Source organism: Camponotus floridanus, unplaced genomic scaffold, assembly GCF_003227725.1.
Source record: "Camponotus floridanus strain SB8 unplaced genomic scaffold, Cflo_v7.5 scaffold152, whole genome shotgun sequence".
Classification (NCBI taxonomy): domain Eukaryota; kingdom Metazoa; phylum Arthropoda; class Insecta; order Hymenoptera; family Formicidae; genus Camponotus; species Camponotus floridanus.
In genome coordinates, this window is record NW_020229273.1 from 162,198 (window position 1) to 180,626 (window position 18,429).

At 28.0% G+C, this 18,429-nt stretch overlaps 3 protein-coding genes across 5 annotated transcripts; 2 read left to right on the forward strand and 1 right to left on the reverse strand.

The window, feature by feature from the left end:
* Positions 1 to 275: 275 nt before the first annotated feature.
* On the reverse strand, positions 276 to 5,170 carry LOC109610211. 2 transcript variants are annotated; one of them, XM_025406744.1, is made up of 9 exons: positions 4,986 to 5,170; positions 3,686 to 3,805; positions 3,498 to 3,615; positions 3,096 to 3,357; positions 2,314 to 2,487; positions 1,811 to 1,901; positions 1,577 to 1,713; positions 516 to 610; positions 276 to 377 (listed from the first exon to the last, which is right to left on the reverse strand). In XM_025406744.1, exons 1-9 carry the CDS (start codon positions 5,127 to 5,129, stop codon positions 316 to 318), a joined length of 1,203 nt encoding a protein of 400 aa, XP_025262529.1. In that variant the 5' UTR covers positions 5,130 to 5,170; the 3' UTR covers positions 276 to 315. The 2 variants fall into 2 exon arrangements, with proteins under 2 accessions (XP_025262529.1, XP_019884004.1); XM_020028445.2 differs by having other exon boundaries at positions 315 to 377; positions 478 to 610.
* A 5,024-nt stretch (positions 5,171 to 10,194) lies between these two features.
* Positions 10,195 to 12,734, forward strand: LOC105254278 (odorant receptor 13a-like). 2 transcript variants are annotated; one of them, XM_025406745.1, is made up of 8 exons: positions 10,195 to 10,308; positions 10,655 to 10,772; positions 10,895 to 11,156; positions 11,427 to 11,549; positions 11,644 to 11,734; positions 12,126 to 12,262; positions 12,404 to 12,536; positions 12,629 to 12,734. In XM_025406745.1, the coding sequence occupies exons 1-8, from the start codon at positions 10,204 to 10,206 to the stop codon at positions 12,677 to 12,679; spliced, it is 1,020 nt and encodes a 339-aa protein (XP_025262530.1). In that variant the 5' UTR covers positions 10,195 to 10,203; the 3' UTR covers positions 12,680 to 12,734. The 2 variants fall into 2 exon arrangements, with proteins under 2 accessions (XP_025262530.1, XP_025262531.1); XM_025406746.1 differs by having other exon boundaries at positions 11,093 to 11,156.
* Positions 12,735 to 15,014: 2,280 nt separating this feature from the next.
* LOC109609736 (odorant receptor 13a-like) lies at positions 15,015 to 18,276 on the forward strand. The gene is made up of 7 exons (XM_025406753.1): positions 15,015 to 15,078; positions 15,171 to 15,441; positions 15,605 to 15,727; positions 15,805 to 15,895; positions 16,083 to 16,219; positions 17,877 to 18,009; positions 18,172 to 18,276. The coding sequence occupies exons 1-7, from the start codon at positions 15,015 to 15,017 to the stop codon at positions 18,220 to 18,222; spliced, it is 870 nt and encodes a 289-aa protein (XP_025262538.1). The 3' UTR covers positions 18,223 to 18,276.
* The last annotated feature ends 153 nt before the right edge of the window (positions 18,277 to 18,429 follow it).

The window sequence follows — 18,429 nt, forward strand, 5'->3', positions numbered from 1 at the left end:
TTAATTTCTAATGGAATTTACTTTAAGAATCCTTGGGGCACTCTTTATAATTTTTATCGATTACTCGATTTTTAATAATGTACGTCATCTTCCATGAAAATGCGAGAATTAAAAAATATATGATATATTTTTGCAAAACACATTTTATACATCACGTTAATTCATTAAAAAGATAGTAAAACTCCGATAAGTAAAATTACAGTACATAAAATTATAAAACCTTTTTATACAAAATTTTAAAAAGAATATTTAAAAATTTATTTCCATTTATTTATATCATGCTACAAAAGATATTTTGTTAGACTAAATGTATGGCTAGCGTAGTGTTATTTTAGAGAGGAGAATGTCATGAAGTAAGACATAGCAGTCTGTACTACCTTAAAAGGGAAACATCAGTATTTTAGTGCGACATGCTATAAGAACGAAAATTATAAATATATAGTTTGTAACTCACACACACACATACATAGGTCTTACCATGCTATAATTCTCCATTGACATTACGTATATCTTACCGGCAGTTAACGTGCACGCCACGTTACTTCTGTAGAGCAATATTCGGAACAGTCTTTTGCTTTCTGCAGAAAATGTATACCAATGTGATCTACAACTGAGAGATTTTTTTTGATTGAGTTAGAGCTATTGAATTCTCTACATATTAATATTATACAGTACCAACCATATGTCACCTTTATGTTTTTTGAGGGTAACTTAATTCACAATGCAATGTTTTTATAGTCACATATATTTTAATAGTAAATATATAGGTTACTAAACAATAGACTTTTCACTCAATAATAAGAAAACTTAAGGAAACTAAATAATAAACAACTTAAAAAAATTAATTAATATGTGCACTTTTTTAAATTAATTATCCTCAAAAAACATAAAGATGTTATATTTTTGGCTGGTACTGTATATATGTATATTAATAATATATAGTGTGTCCTATAATTATCGAATGTCTTTATAATAGCTTTCCAGCCAATCTAGATTTTTTATTAATAAAAAGAGATCATTTTTTGAAGAAACTTTTCCATCTTTGTTAATTAAGTTTCAAATTTTAAAAATTTTTATTAAAGTAAACTTTTCCTGAAACTAATTGAATAATGTAACTTTGTTAATGTCACAAGTTATGACAAATTTTTTTTTTAAAATCGCTTATATAACTCGGAAATTATTGATGTTTAGATATTTTAAGAAAAAATCGCCTTCAAAATGATCAGTGATTTACTATTAAAAAGATATCCGATAGTTTTGTCACATTAAGTAAAATATATAAATATATATTGTATGTTAACATATAGTTTTTCTAATAAGAAATATCTTAAAAGTGCAATATTTTAAGATACAAAGTTTGAAAGGCCAGAAAATGCAAGGGCTACTATATACAATTAAAAATTTAGTTATCAAAAAATAAAAAAATACAAAATCATAAAATATCTAATAACTGTTGTAAATACTATATTTTATATATATTAAATATTTCTAGTCTATTCACACAACATATATAGTTTCCTAATGATATTTTTCTTAAATTTTCTATCTATCAAATATCTTATTCTATTATTTTTACGCTTTATCAAATATTTTCATGCTGTGATCCATCAATCTTTGCCCCGGCAAAGACATCCACAAAAGATGGAAAAATGCTCCTGCGCACAAGGAGAGGTATCTAATTAAATCCTCGGTACTATCAAGATTACTTATTACCTAAATAAACATAATTACTATAAAAAAATACAGCATACTCTGATAAAAAATAAATCTTTCATCTCTTCTTCTTTATATAAAACAATTATATACTTGCTTGAATTCCTATAAGACTTAAGGCGAGCATATTGCATGACAATTGGATACCTGTCGATAACATGAACGAAGATTCCAATAAGCGGGCATATCTGATGAAGATATAATTTAGAAATATATTCAATAGTTTCTTGCGAATCAACTTCTAGGTAAATTAATACAGGGTATATCTGGAATGATGCACTAAACTTTAGGAGCGTATTCTAGAGGTCAAAATAAGACTTTTTTTTCCTATGAACATCCGCAAATGAATCCCCCTCCGAGCTAGAGGCCTCTAAAGTTTGGGGAAAAAATTAAAAATTGGCTGTATCTAAGAAAAAAAAGGTTTTATCTATCATTCTCTTTTGAGAGATAAATAAATTTACGTTGCGAGTGTTTGGTCAATTTCACACATTTTTGAATTTTAGGTCGAAGGGGGATTTCAGATATACCCTGTAAATTCTAGCTTCTTATGTGAGCGAATGCAATGACATATATTGCAATAATTAAAAAAGCAGTACAAACTGTATTGCCAGTTGATGTTTTCGCAAACATATGACTAATTCGCGATAAACTGTCTGCTGGTTAACATAAATATCGTCGACTTCCATGTCTCGACATTTTCTTTCTTCATTATCCGTAAAATAGTTCATCTGACTGAGTTCATATTCTCTCGAAACTATGTGTTCTAATCGATATCTGAAACAAATATTAAATTTCAACAAAGATTCAGGGTTTTTCGAGAATTATATTACGATTATACAAAAAAAAATTCTCTAACAATATAGTAGGTATTAAACTTTCAAAAATTTCTCTATCAAAGTATTTTTTAGTATTTTACCCTAACAATATTATTTATATAAACATAGAATTCTAAATATGAAAAAAATTATCAGCTTGCGTATTTTAATATTAATAATATAATATTAATAATATATAATATTAATAATATAATATTAATAATAATATGATATTATAATATAATAATATAATATAATATTATAAATATTAGTAACTTTAATATTATTATAATATTAATATTATAATAATAAGAATAATAATAAGAATAATATTATTATAATACGAATAATATTATTACAATTTAATATTATTATAATTTTAATATTATAATATTAAAATTAATATTTATTATTTATATTAATATTAAAATTTTTAATATTATATTTAATATTATAATATTAAAATTATTATAATATGAAAATTATCATGTTACGTATAATTTCAATATTATTATAATAATATTATTTTATTGCATACACCATAGTAAATATTAAAATCGTATTTACCCGATGGCTGCAAATAAACTGCAGCCATGTTGCACGTACGCTATGTAAGTAGTGTCTGCGCACACCACAATCGACATGACCCCTATAACCGCCACATACGAATGGAACAAGATGAGATAATAATACTTCTCTCGATCTATGCGATACTCGACTTCGAACAGAAACTTTCGCGGACGACTCTCATTGAGAGGCATCATAATGTCCAGAATCTGCGGCGACATTGGCATTAGCAGATACAATATCATCGACACATAAACGTAAACTGTGAACAACGATTGGCACTGGCATTCGACTTATGTAATATTTACAATGGCGGCTGTTTGCATAAATAAGATTTGCATAAATAAATTTATGATTTTTAATATAATCGAATAAAATTGCTAAGGGAGACTGCCTTCTTACTTGAGTAAAATATTACCACTTTTCTACCGAATACAACGTAATTCTGTAAGATCTCGACGTCCGTAGAATTGTTAAACACTTGCCAATGATATTCGATTAGAGAAAATAGGTACCGCATCTAGATGATTTATATAGGAAAATAAAGAAAAATTTATATATGATGTAATGATACATGTGTGCACGTGTACCTCATTAATTCTAAAACTGAGATTGAATAGCTTTGTGAAACAGGCAAATACAATTATAGTCGAAATTATACATTCAACTGCAATATCGACATCACCCCAAGTGTCAAACATTCGTATCATCTGGAAAAATGAGACGTAAGAATTCAAATATCTCTTCTACAGAAATGATTATATGATAATTATATACAGGGTGTCTCATTTTAATGTCCCACCCCAAATAATTTTCTCATTTTTAATTTTAGAAAAAGATATTTCAGACAAAAGTTGTATGGCTTGAAGGGGGACATAAGATGGTGCCATTAATTTGACCTTGAAAAGTCACCTGAAAGATACGTGAAGCTCACCTCTAACTTTTTAAACGGGATACCCTATATACTTTTACATATTCTTGTAGCTTGCCTCAATAGCTTTCCAAAACACTATAATAAAGTATTTTTTCATTGAATACTTTTCGAGTTATGAGGCTTGCAATAATTTTACATAAAAATCGTAAAATATCTTGTAAAATATTCATTTTATCTTACCTTAATACTTTTATGTACAAAATAATGAGAGAAATTAATTGGTGTAAAGAAAACATACAGTTGTTTTTAAGAAAAAATATGGAATTTGCAATTAACAATTCCATATTTTTTCTTAAAAATAACTGTATGTTTTCTTTACACCAATTGATTTCTCTCATTATTTTGTACATAAAAGTATTAAGGTAAGATAATCGAAAAATGAATATTTTACTACTATTTTATGGTTTATGTAAAATTAAGAAATTATTTCAAGCCTCATAACTCAAAAAGTACTTAATGAAAAATGATTAATTATAGTATTTTGGAAAGCTCTCGAGATAAGCTACAAGAATATGCAAAAATATATAGAGTGTTCCATTTAAAAAATTCAAAATGACCTTCATGTGACTCTTCAAAGTCAAACTAATGACACCACCTTATGTCCCCCTTGAAACCATATAACTTTTGTCTAAAACATCTTTTTCTAAAATTAAAAATAAGAAAGTTATTTAAAGTGGGACATTAAAATGGGACGCCCTGTATAGTTATTATAGTAATATAATTATATATATTATAATAGTAATGTAATAAAATTGCAATATTTTTTTCCGATGATTGATAATTAATATTTTTTAAAAATTAGCTGAAACAATTCATAAACTAGGGAAAGTCTCGATATGATTAATCTACTCTTATATCGATAATATTTTTACAAGCATAAATTCAAAACAAATCTATCATGAAAAAGATATATGAAAAAGACATACATATCACGAACAGTGAAATCGATTAATTACCTCTGCTGCAACATAGCTGATGTCGATGAACGTTAGCACGGTTGGTATTAATATCCTTATGGCCCTATTTTGATAAGGCCAAACGCCGATTTGCGACATAAAAATCTTGTTAACATGATAGTAACGCAGTATATCCGATTGCATGGTGCATCTATCCGTCGCGATGGACGATCGGTAAATGAAACAACGAGCGAATATTTTATGCAGGATGTATTGTAGTACTAAAGATGCATAGTAAAAATACGAGATGGATATTTATCATAATGTCACGTTGTCAGTTATACCATTCATCAGGTACCTATTTCTTTAACGTAACGGTCGTCTTATCGATCCGAAAGTCCAAATGATTGACAAGTTCTCAATGCGACAGTTTAATTGAAGATTTCGATAAAGGGAAAAAGACCAAGTTTCGTGCTGTCATATTTTGAAGAAACGAGGAAAAAAAATATATCAGAAGTATAGCAAATAATTGTCTTCCCCCATGCAATGTACAAGTTGTTCAGTTTGCAACCGCTGTGATATAATCTTCTTACTTCATATTTATATATTTAATAAGATAAAACAAAAATATATACAATATATAATACAAAAATACAATATATAATATAAAGAAATAATATAAAAAAATTCAAATTTTAATTAGATAATAATTTCAATTATAAGAAAAAAAAATATATATATATATATATAAAATGTATGTAAAATTTACATGATTTTATATTGTTTTTTTCTTCATTTATTTACCTATATTGTAAAATTTTCAATTATTTTTATCAATGCTTATGTAAGAATCATAAAACACCATAAGATAATAATTGTATATACATATATGTTAAATATATCAATCTAAATACGTTAACATAAATATTGAATAAATTAATAAATATTTTATTTAATTAATATTGTTTATTATAAATGTAAGCTTGCAATGAAATCTTTAATATATAGATAAATTTATCGATAGATATACTTATCGAGAAAATGCTAAAATTGTGAAGTAAAATCGTCCACACTTTCCGAAAACAAAAGGATATAGGTAACCAAATTTGTATAAATATAAACATAATATAAATTTAAATGTACGATTCGAAACACAATGATAAGAATTTGATTGCGATTATTCGTGTCTAATTTTCCAGCGGTATTATATAATAGTTTTCTCAAGCCACTAACTTGTACAATATACGCGTCTTATCAGTTTAATTCGTTTGATATGCATGTTGATAGGCACGTTATATCAAAATCATAAATATTTAAAAAATCCATTTCTATATAAAATGTATTCTAATAATCACATTTTTTATTCACATATAATGTGACAATTGTCTCTAGAGTGATTAAATATTTAAATAATTAAAAATAAAATTATGGAAATATTTAATTTCTTTTTCCCGTTAAAAGAAGGAGAAAAAGAAATGTAAGCTAATATTAATTAAATTAATGTTAATTTTATAAAATATTACTTATATATAATATATTATAATATTATAACATTATAGTATATATTATAACATTATAGTATATATTGTTAATTTAAAATTAAATTTTTATAAAATATATTATGTATTATATATAAAATATATTATGAATTTAAAATTGAATTTTTCTAGTGGAACTTTCAAGATCAATTATTAGACAATAAAACATACAAAATATTTTTTTCATCTTTATATATCTTTATTTTAATGAATCTTTTTCATTTTAAAAACATCTATTATGTATAAATAATCTAAATATACAGGGTGTCTCATTTTATTTTTGTCGGTCAAATATCTCGATATTATTGTACTTAGAAAAAAATGTTTCAAACAAAAGTTGTATGGCTTGAAGGCGAATGCCTCTACCAGCACTTATTTGATTAGCGAGCGACCTTTTCAAAGATCCTCCTGGCAATCGGCATTGCATCCATCGAGCGAGATACCAACATCGCTCTGGAGTCGCATATCACTGTGTTAAAAAACAGCATTAGGTGTGAGGTCTGGATAGCTCAGTGGTCTAGAGCAGTTGCCCGGAAAGCGAAAGACTCGGATTCGATTCCCGATCCGGCCACTTGCGTCTCACATATTTTTCTAGTCTGCGAATATTGTTTTCTAGCAATTATTTATTGAAAAAATGTGTGAATGCTCTCTCCACAAGATATGCGTCGATGCCGTTGCCACGGATGGATTCTGTCGCTAATTGAGCATCCCCCAAATGAGCGTAAAGACACGTCCGATCTCCTCCCACATACATCTCTATCTTTCTCTATACATTCCCACTTTGCGAGTTCTTGTTTTAAACATTCAATATGATCATCATTGCTATCTTTACTGAACAAATAGCTGATGTATCACGTTATTTCAGCCTTTTCTTTAGAAATATCGAAAAAGTCTCTAAGTAATATCAAAAAAGAAACCAATATATAATTATTTAAAATATAATTAAAAACAATAAAAAAATCTTCAAGCATATGCTCAGTTCTTTCAGCAAGAATAGAAAAAAAATATTAACCAATAAGGTTTCAACTCGTTCTCTCAATTGATCATAAGATAGATTGTACTTATTAAGTAGATTATTAATAGCTTCATAATTAGCTAAACTAAGTAAATTTTTTTTCTAAATAATTGATTATGATTTCAGAATTTTTAATATGCAAATGGGCGTAAAAACACGACCTTCTCCCACATACATCCCTATCTTTCTCTATACATTTCCATTTTGCGAGTTCTTGTCTTAAACATTCAATATGATCATCATTGCTATCTTTACTGAACAAATTTCACGTTATTTATTACTAGCACGTACATTTCACGTATTTTATTTCTAGCACTTTCTGGATTTGAAAGGCAAATTGTCTTCTTGATTTGAAAAAAATGTAATTTGCAATTAACAATTACATTTTTTTTCAAAACAATTGTGTTTTCTTTACTAATTGATTCCTCTCATTATTTTCTATATAAAAGTGTTAAGGTAAAATAATCGAAATATGAATATTTTACAAGATATTTTACGGTTTATGTAAACTTAAGAAATGATTTCAAGTCTCATAACTCGAAAAGTTTTTAATGAAAACTAACTTAATTATAATGTTTTAGAAAGCTCTCGAGATGAGCTACAAGAATATGCAAAAGTATATAGGATGTTCCATTTAAAAAGTTGAAGGCGACTTTCACGTGATCTTCAGGTGACTCTTCGAGGTCAAATTAATGGTACCATCTTATGTTCCCCTCGAAACCATACAACTTTTGTTGGAAACATCTTTTAGACTTTACGAGATATTTCGATGGTAAAATGGATGTTAAAATAGAACACCCTGTATATATATATATATATATATATATATATATATATATATATATATGTGTGTGTGTGTGTGTATATTTTATCTTGAAAATATTTGAAACAGTGAAATAAATAAATAATAAATAAATAATTGAAATATTGCAGTTAAAATTAATAAATCTATTTTTCTTCTCATAATAAAATAGGATATCCTTTTCGATAGGAATATTTTATATTTATAACAAAAATTATTAATTGTCGCTATTTTCTGTCAGTTAATTAAAATGTCCAATGATTAATCAATAAAAATGTAACATAATCAAATTTAAAAAAAAATCTGTATTTTGTTTTCATTCATTCATATTTGCTCATTTCTATTATAATTTATAACTTCCATGAGTGTTTTCAATTTCTAAAATGAAGCATTCATTTTTAAATTTTCACTAAATTTTAAACTTCTATACAATATAATAGCATTACACATAAATCTCATCGAAAAAAACAAATGTATTTTTTTATCCAATCGAATTCAATCATAATGTTATATTAATGATCCATTTCCAATGTAACATATATGCACGGTAAAAAACATTTTGTATTTCTGTTAAACTTTTCTCGTGTAAAAATGTTTGTGTTAAATTTTTGACATACTCTTATGTTAATGTAACATATTATCATTGCGTTATTTTGACATTTCTGCGTTGAATTCATATTCACCGTTTCTAAGAGTTAAAAACAACACAATTAATATGTAAATGCACAAGTTTTTGATAAAATATGTTATATTATTTATTAAAATATGTTAAAATGAACAGATAAGTTGTGTTATTTTTCTCTCTATAACAGTTTCCATACATTAAATCGACATATTTCGTCTGTTATTGATCATAAGAATGTAAAAATAACATTTTCTTTTAATTAAATTTAACATTATAAATATGTTAATTTAACATAAACTTTATTTCCAGATAAAGTTTAAGTGTTACACTTTTGTGTTAATTTTTAAACATATTACTTGTGTTATTTATTTACACACTTGCCTTCTGTTAAATTAACATTAAAATTAGAGTGGATAAATTGGGACACGTGAAATATGTTAAATTTAACACACAATTTTTTACTGTGTGTTATTTCTTGTGTTCACAATATTGCTTCGAGCACGAAGTAGATATTGTCTTTGCACATATCGTACAAATGAATTCGCAAATCATTCAAGCAATAGAATATGCTATTACTGTGAAAGAGTCAATTATCTATCTAATAAAGTTTTACGGTGAAAAGCAGCGATAAGGAAGGTTGTAGTGTGTGCAAATAATTACGCGCTATGCTACGATGACGTAATTACAGCCGTGCACAAGGAATTGTTAATAATGTCCCTATGCGTCGCTTAATAGACAACATTCACAAGATATCGTTTGATAATTTGCGCTCTTAATACTTCTGAACATGATCGAGGAAAGGGATATTTGGCAAAGTCGATATTACGCGATTCCTAGATTCTACATGACTTTAGCAGGATTATGGCCATATCATTCGATTCGCAATAGATATCTACATTTTGTGCCGATATTTACGATTTGTTTTGTTATTTTCATACCTCAGGCATGATTGAACATATATTAATTAGATAATATTTTATTAAATTTCAAGACATAGTTTTTGCTTGTGTATAAAAATTGATATGTGTGTTATATATATTTTTATATATTTTTATGTACAAATTTGCAGTGTTAGAAAGCATTTAAAATGTTTTCTTATCAGCAATTTTTACAATATACATATATATAATGTATTTTTTTATTTGTTTTATATATATATATATATATATATATATATATTTTTTTTTACGCCAATATTTCAAAACTCAATTTTTAAACATATGCAAGAAATTATTACATTAATATCTTGTAACATTTTGATATCTTAATATTTTATAATACAGTTATTATATGTGCACATGGCATTGACGGATCTCGATGATCTCTTCGAATGTATTCCAACAATGTTGATCACGATAATATTTAGTTTTAAATTAGCAAGCTTTATGGCAAATAGTAAGAAAGTAAGTATCGATAATTTACAATTTCATTAGTGAGATTAATTTGTATAATCAAATTTATTATATAATTTATTATATAATTTGGAATCAAATTTATTATATAATTTGTAATCAAATTATAATTTAATTATTATATAATTTGTAAATTATTATACAATTTGTAATCAAATTTATTCTATAATATTGATATAATTATAATTCAATTTATTATATAATTTGTAATCAAATTTATTAAATAATATTAATTTAATTATTATATAATTTGTAATCAAATTTATTATACAATTACTATTTAATAAAAATAAATAATAGTGAAATCGTTCAAAATATTCTTGTTTTATATTTATAGATAAAAAGCTGCCTTAAAACGATAGAGAACGATTGGTTGTCATTAAATACGGATAACGAGAAGGCTATTCTGCAACGACAGACTGCATATGGCCGATATCTGACGATATTTTACGCAAGTATGTTGTAAAAAGACGTAAATTTTGACGGGAAATTTTCGACGAGAGATAGAAAAGAAATTTTTTCCCATAATTTGATCGATTTTTTAAAGCGATTCCTTCTGTAATGCATATATTTCTAGTCTTTATGCAGCTGACAGGGTTCCTCTATATACTCAAGTCGGTTGTGTTGATAATGATAGATGATACCTCAAATTCGACCAAACTGGCTGTAACAAAATTACCATTTCGCGTAGAATACGGCCACAAGATAGATCAATATTTCTATCTGATACTGACCCATAATTATCTAACTGTTTTCTCTCATGTGACCGCCACAGTCGCGACTGATACCTTCTACTTTATCCTGATCCAACATGCCTGCGGGATGTTTTCGGTTGTCGGGTAAGATAATCATATTCGAGAATGACATTTCACGAGATTTAAAATAATTTTCCCAAAAGTGTGACTAATGTTGAAAGCATATTTTTATTTTTCAAGATTGAGTTTCGATCTTTCTGATTCTTTTTCTGACATTGACGATTTTATAAAATTTTTATAAAATTATATTTTTCTAAAATTATTTATATTATAAATTATAAAATTAGATTTTTATAAAATTATCCGAGATCTGAAAAAATGTTCCAAGAGTGTTATTATTTTAGCGATTTCCAGACATTCGTTGGAACGTATTGGCAAAGATAGCAATAACAGTTTCGATTCAAAGCCCGACAAGATTAATGATGTTAATTACTATAAGGTTCTGGATTGTTTACGCAAGCATCTGCACGTGATAGAGTGCGTATTATGATGTTCCATAAACGAAACTGTATGCAATATGTAATTATTTTTCATATTTCTTTTGATCACATTAAGCTTTGCGATTTAGCAGATTCGCGGAATTAATCGAGTCTACGTTCGCGGATATACTTCTGATCAGTATTAGCCTAAATATGATTGGTGGCAGCATATGCGGTATACAGGTGTGCATTAAATTCTCTACGAAGACTGTCTCTGCGAAAGCAAAAAGAATTTTTTTTAATTTAGCGCAAACACTTAGCCTTGAAATTATTAACGTACAACTCTTTTAATATAATTAATGATAAAATTATTTTAAAATTATTTTAAAATAATTTTATCATTAATTATATTAAAAATCAAATTTTCTACGATAAAGATTGTCTCTGCAAAAACAAAAAGAATTTTTTTTAATTTAGCGCAAATACTTAGCCTTGAAATTATTGACGTACAACTCTTTTAATAGAATTAACGATACAATTATTTTAAAATTATTTTAAAATTATTTTAAAATTATTTTAAAATTGTTTTAAAATTATTTTAAAATTATTTAAAAATAAAATTTGCTTTTCCCAGGTATTGATAAATTTAAATGACGCAAAAGATATAATAGCACCTCTCGCTATTTACGTCGCTCAACTCACTCATATGTTCCTACAATTTTGGCAGGCTCAATTTTTACTTGATTACAGTGTTCTTCCGTATGAGTCAATGTAAGAAATCATTTTTTTTTAACTGAATCAAAAGCATTTGTGTCATCTTCTGAAATGCTATCGTTCGATTATAAGTGTAACAAATGTACGAACGAATATTTTCAATTTTTATCTGCATATTAATCGTGTCTTTTGTTACAGTTGCAAGGCGAATTGGTATTATACCTCGGAGAGATGTAGAAAACTTCTACTTTTGATCATGAACAGAACAATATTACCGTGCAGAATTACTGCTGGCAGAGTGGTCATTTTATCCATCGAAAGTTTCGGCGTAGTAAGTAAAAATATTATTGTTTTATTAATTCTTACTCTGCAATTGTAATATATTTAAGATCGATGATAGTGGATTTTTTCGTTTCTCGAAAGGTTCTGAAAACGTCGATGTCATACTTCACGATGCTGCGTTCCTTCCATTAACAATTTCAACGCGAATGCGAGGAATCTGCTAAGAAAATTTTAAGAGTCACGTTTACATGCATCATAATAATTTAACGCGGCGATAGATTTAGATAGTTTTAATTGTCAAAAATATACCGAAAATGTACGATGAAAAAATTTTAGACCAACAAATCTCCTACCTATTACCGCAATCGAAAACACAGGCCTGCAAAAAAGAGGATCAAAATTTCTTTTAAAAATGCAATAGCGATTTTTGACATAATTTTGTGCGCTGAATCCGAATGTGGCCGCCGAATTTGCGTAGCACGTCAGGTTTTTGAGTTATTTGTAGTTGAATAGCCCAAAAATCGCTATTTTGGCAAATTTCATGAATTTATTGTGAGTAAACCAAATTTTTTGAAATATTTCTGTCAATGGCATCGTATAGTACTCACCTTCATCTTTCGAATCCACTTTCGATTACCGCCGCACGATTTTTTTTCGCTCAGATATACAAGTCATAAGACTGGTCATCCATAGAGATCTAATAAGCCATTCTAAATCAACCGTGCCACCTCTTTATTTCACTACAAATCAAAATTAGGATAAAAATATACATTTTTAAACCTTCTGTCACTTTTTGAAATTAAAAATGGCGCATCCAATATGGCGAATAGAATCACAATAAAAAGGCATAAAATTTAGAAAAATTTATCAAAATGTGTAACAACTGTATTAGATATTTCTTTACAATACCTTTTTGGACAACCGAACTTGACATATGTCAGTCTTTTCAACTTTCAACATCATGGATCTACCATATTGATGTCTATATAAATTTTCTTTAACGTAAATTTTCTTACAACGTCATACTTATACAATATATCTCAGCAAAAAAAAATCGTGTGGCGATAATCGAAAGTGGATTTGAAAGGCGAAAGTGAGTATTATACGATGCCATCGGCAGAAATATTTCAAAAAATTTGGTTTCCTCGCAATAAGAAAATAACGATTTTTGAGCCATTTAATTACAAATTACTCAAAAACGCGACGTGCTACGCAAATTCGGCGACCAAATTCGAATTCAGCTCACAAAATTATGTCGGAAATCACTATTGCGTCTTAAAAAGAAAAATCTCGCAGGCATGGCAAAATCGTTGCCATATCCATCGTCGAGACAGTTAATTCTTTTTTCTAAAAAATATTAAAATTCTATAAAAATTCTATAAAAATAGAATCTTCACAATTGCCATTTGAAAACTCTATTCATTCAATACGAGCAATACGTTCAATACAGTATATCGATTGCAAACAATGTAGCGAGACATAATTAATTCTAGAAAAGCCGAGATCAAAAGGCCGAAATGGCAAGAAAGAAAGGTGAGACAGGGTTGTACTTTTGCGGGGAAATAATTGCATATTAATTCTATAATGACATAACTACTGTATAACGCGCGATCTCGCAAGTATTACGACACACAGGAAATTGATAATGCGCCTTGCCAAATGGCGTTTACAAGGAATCATTGATAGTTCTTAGTTATTCTTGAAGATGACTGAGCGAAGAGACGTTTGGCAAAATCGTTGTTACATAATTCCCAGAGTATATATGAGTTTGATAGGAATATGGCCTTATCATGCGTTTCGCGATAGATGCTTGCTCTTTGTGCCGATGTTTACATTCTCCCTCACCATCCTTATGCCCCAGGTATCTGCAGTTTATCGATCTATTTCTAAAGAAAATTATAATTACACATTATTTTCTTTTCGTATATTTTATAATTACACTATCCATCTAGAAATAAATAATTATAATCTAAAAATAAATAAATATTATTATCTAAAAATAAATAAATATATAATATATAAATAATTATATATTATAATATTATTATAATATCATATATTATATATTATATATTATATTATATATTATATATTAATATATTATAATATTATATATATATATAATATTATAATATATTAATTATATATTATAATTATATATTATAATATTAAATATATATAATTAATAAATAATTAATAAATAATATTATAATATTAATTATGACGTAGCTGTTGTACCTGCTAATCACCGCGACGAATCTTGTGCCGCGATGTATTCTCGTGTACCCCGTCGATGTGGATCACCATAATATTTAGCTTCAAATTAGGGAGCCTGATGATAAACAATAAGAAAGTATGCGACAATCGCGCGTATGAATTCCGTACGAAATGCGATCGATGCACGATAAATGTTAAGCTCTTAATTTATAAAGATAATCGGTGCCGCGGAAAATATGCGTGCTTTTATTTCTAGTTGAAAACTTGCCTTGAGACGATAGAGGACGATTGGTCCTCGTTGAGTAGCGATATGGAAAGAGCTGTTCTACGAAGACACAGTGCTTACGGGCAGTATATCACGATGACATACGGAGGTACGTCTTTGAGAAGAGTAGAAATTTTGAAATGGAAGACTTTGTTTCGATTTCTGGTGATATAACATACATACATATTAATTTATATCCAGTCTTCATGCAGTTTGTGGGAGTTCTTCTCATATTGAAGTCGCTCTTGGTGATACTAATAGAAGATACGTCGGACGCGACGATAACTTCCCTGGCAGCGGAATCGAAGCTACCGTTTCGCGTGGAATATGGTGAAAAATTCGGCCGATACCTGTACCCGATGACGATACACTGTTATCTAGCCGTATTCGCTCATATCAGTATCACAATCGCGGTCGACACCTTCTACATTGCTCTAGTTTGGCACGCGTGCGGGATGTTCGCGATTGTCGGGTAAGAATAAATCCGTAAGAATGACGATTATAAAATTGAGATGTATATTCGTGTGCGAATTTCCGTAATACGTCTTTCGTCTTCAAATCTCGAGCTAGTCCGAATAGACTGCGACTGATTTCGATCTTGCCAGGAGGAGCGTTATCATTTGAGCGGTTTCCAGAAACACGCTGGAATATATCGGCAAGGATAGCGACAACAATTTTGACCTGAAACCCGACAAAATAGTCGATGGCAATTACAGCAAAGCTCTGGAATGCTTACGCAAGCATCTGCATGTGATACAGTTGGGTTAACGTTAATGTTTTTGGACGTGAAGCTATCATATATATCGTCGTACATTTTGATTTCGTGCTTTCATAGATTCGCGGAGCTGATCGAGTCTACATTCTCGAATATATTCCTGGTCAGCGTTTGTTTGAACATGATTGGTGGCAGTATGATTGGTATACAGGTATATATATCAATTTTTATGTAAACTTTACAATAATATCTTCCGACGAAAAGATTTCTGTAACATGCTAATAATTAATATTTGATAAAAGTAATAGTTGCAATAAGTAATCCGACAGGATTCGCAGATCCAAGATTTTCAAGGAAAGAGATTTTGGAAACAGGATGTAGTAAAACATATATTTCAGGTGATTTTGAATTTGAACGACGCGAAGGATATTGTAGGTCCCCTCGCTATCTATATCGGTCAACTCATTCACCTCTTCCTGCAGTTCTGGTCGGCTCAACTTCTGTTAGATTACAGTATCGTTCCTTACCAATCAATGTAAGAAATGCTTCCTCTTTCAATTTAGTGTGAAATTATTCTAAGAATATATCAAGAAACACGGTAGTGTCTTACGTCTTTATCATCTTCATCAACACACATGTACGCAACACATAGAAAGAGAAAATATACAGTTCCTACTCTCAGAAGATTACGCTAGCGATGCTATGCGATATTAATAGCATGTGTCACTAGTGACATATGTTATTGACTGCATTTTGAATAGTGACACGTAATAAAGTGCAAGTTAAATAATAAATAATTAAAATATTAATTAAAAATTGGCAAATAAGAGTCAATAAGGTATGATAATTGGAGCGCAAAAAGTAAATAATAAATATCTATTTCACAAGCTAAATATTAATATATATAATACAATAAAAATATATTATTCTATATCTATTTTTCGGTCATTTGATTATAAAGGGTAGGCCATTTTAATCTACGCACTGAAAAATCTCAAAATTCATAAGTTTAAGACAAAAATGTTTCAGACAAAATTGTATGGTTTCGAGGGGACCATAAGAGGATATCATTGGTTTGAGGATATCATTGATTGAAGAGTCACCTGAAGATCATCTCCAACTTTTTAAATGGAACCGCCTACTTTTTATTACATATTCTTATAGCTTATCCCGAGAGCTTTCCAAAACACTATAATTAAGTTAGTTTTCATTAAGTACCTTCCGAGTTTTGAGGCTTGAAATCATTTCTTAATTTTGCATAAACCATAAAATATCTTGTAAAATATTCATTTTCGATTATCTTACCTTAATACTTTTATGTACAAAATAATGAGAGGAATCAATTGGTGTAAAGAAAACACATAGTTGTTTCGAAGAAAAAATATGTAATTTGCAATTAACAATTACATATTTTTTCTTAAAAATAACTATGTGTTTTCTTTACACCAATTGATTTTTCTCATTATTTTGTACATAAAAGTATTAAGGTAAGATAATCGAAAAATGAATATTTTACTAGATATTTTATAGTTTATGTAAAATTAGGAAATGATTCCAAGCCTCATAACTCAAAAAGTACTCAATGAAGAAATACTTTATTATAGTGTTTCGGAAAGCCCTTGAGATAAGCTATAAGAATATATAATAAAATGTACGCAGTTCTATTTAAAAAGTTAGAGGTAATCTTCACGAGCCCTTTAGGTGACTCTTCAAGGTCAAACCAATGGTACCTTCTTATGGCCCCCTCGAAACCATACAACCTTTGTCTGAAATATTTTTGTCTTAAACTTATGAATTTTGAGATATTTAAATATTTCAGTGCATAGATTAAAATGGCCTATCCTGTATAGATATAAAAAAAAAAAAAAAGATATATATATATATATATATATATATATATATACATATTTATGTACAAGTCTTGTACAAATTTTTATCCTTAGTTGGCACAAATTTTTATATATGACTAATTTTGTAGACAACAGTTAGATACAATATTATTAGATATTACAATAAAATTATATAATTCTTACTACTATATTTTTTTATACTTACGATAATTTAAAATCTTGATTTCTATTTTTTTTGTCACCAACTCCAGACTCAATAACTGCGAGGCTAAATTCTTACCTATTCCTAATTCTTATTTCTTTTTTCTTATTCAGAATTGACATTGATCTTTCGAATTGTAGTTGCAGGTCAAATTGGTATTACACTTCGAAGAGATGTCGAAAACTCCTTTTCTTAATCATGAATAGAAGCGTGTTACCATGTAGAATCACTGCTGGCAAGATCGTAGCTTTATCCATTGAAAGCTTCGGTACGGTAAGTAAAATTATACTATTGCTCTCTGTTAATACAGACATTATTTTAATATAATATATTAATATTATATAAATATAATATTATATTACAACAAAATTATAATAAAATTATAATATTATATTATTTGAAGAAAATAATTGGCGATGGTTTTATTCCTTGAAGGTTCTGAAAACATCGATGTCTTATTTCACGATGATGCGCTCCTTCAATTGATTATACCAACATCATGCGTGTCATCCAGCAGCTTGTTAATTAAATTTTAAAATTTACACGAGATTTTATCATGACAAAGTTTCTATCAATTTGGAATTAATTTAAAAATATAGAAAATATATTATGGAAAATATATTATGGAAGATTTTAATGAAGTTTCAAAACTCATACCTTTCACTGCAAATTCATAATAACAGTTCAGGAAAC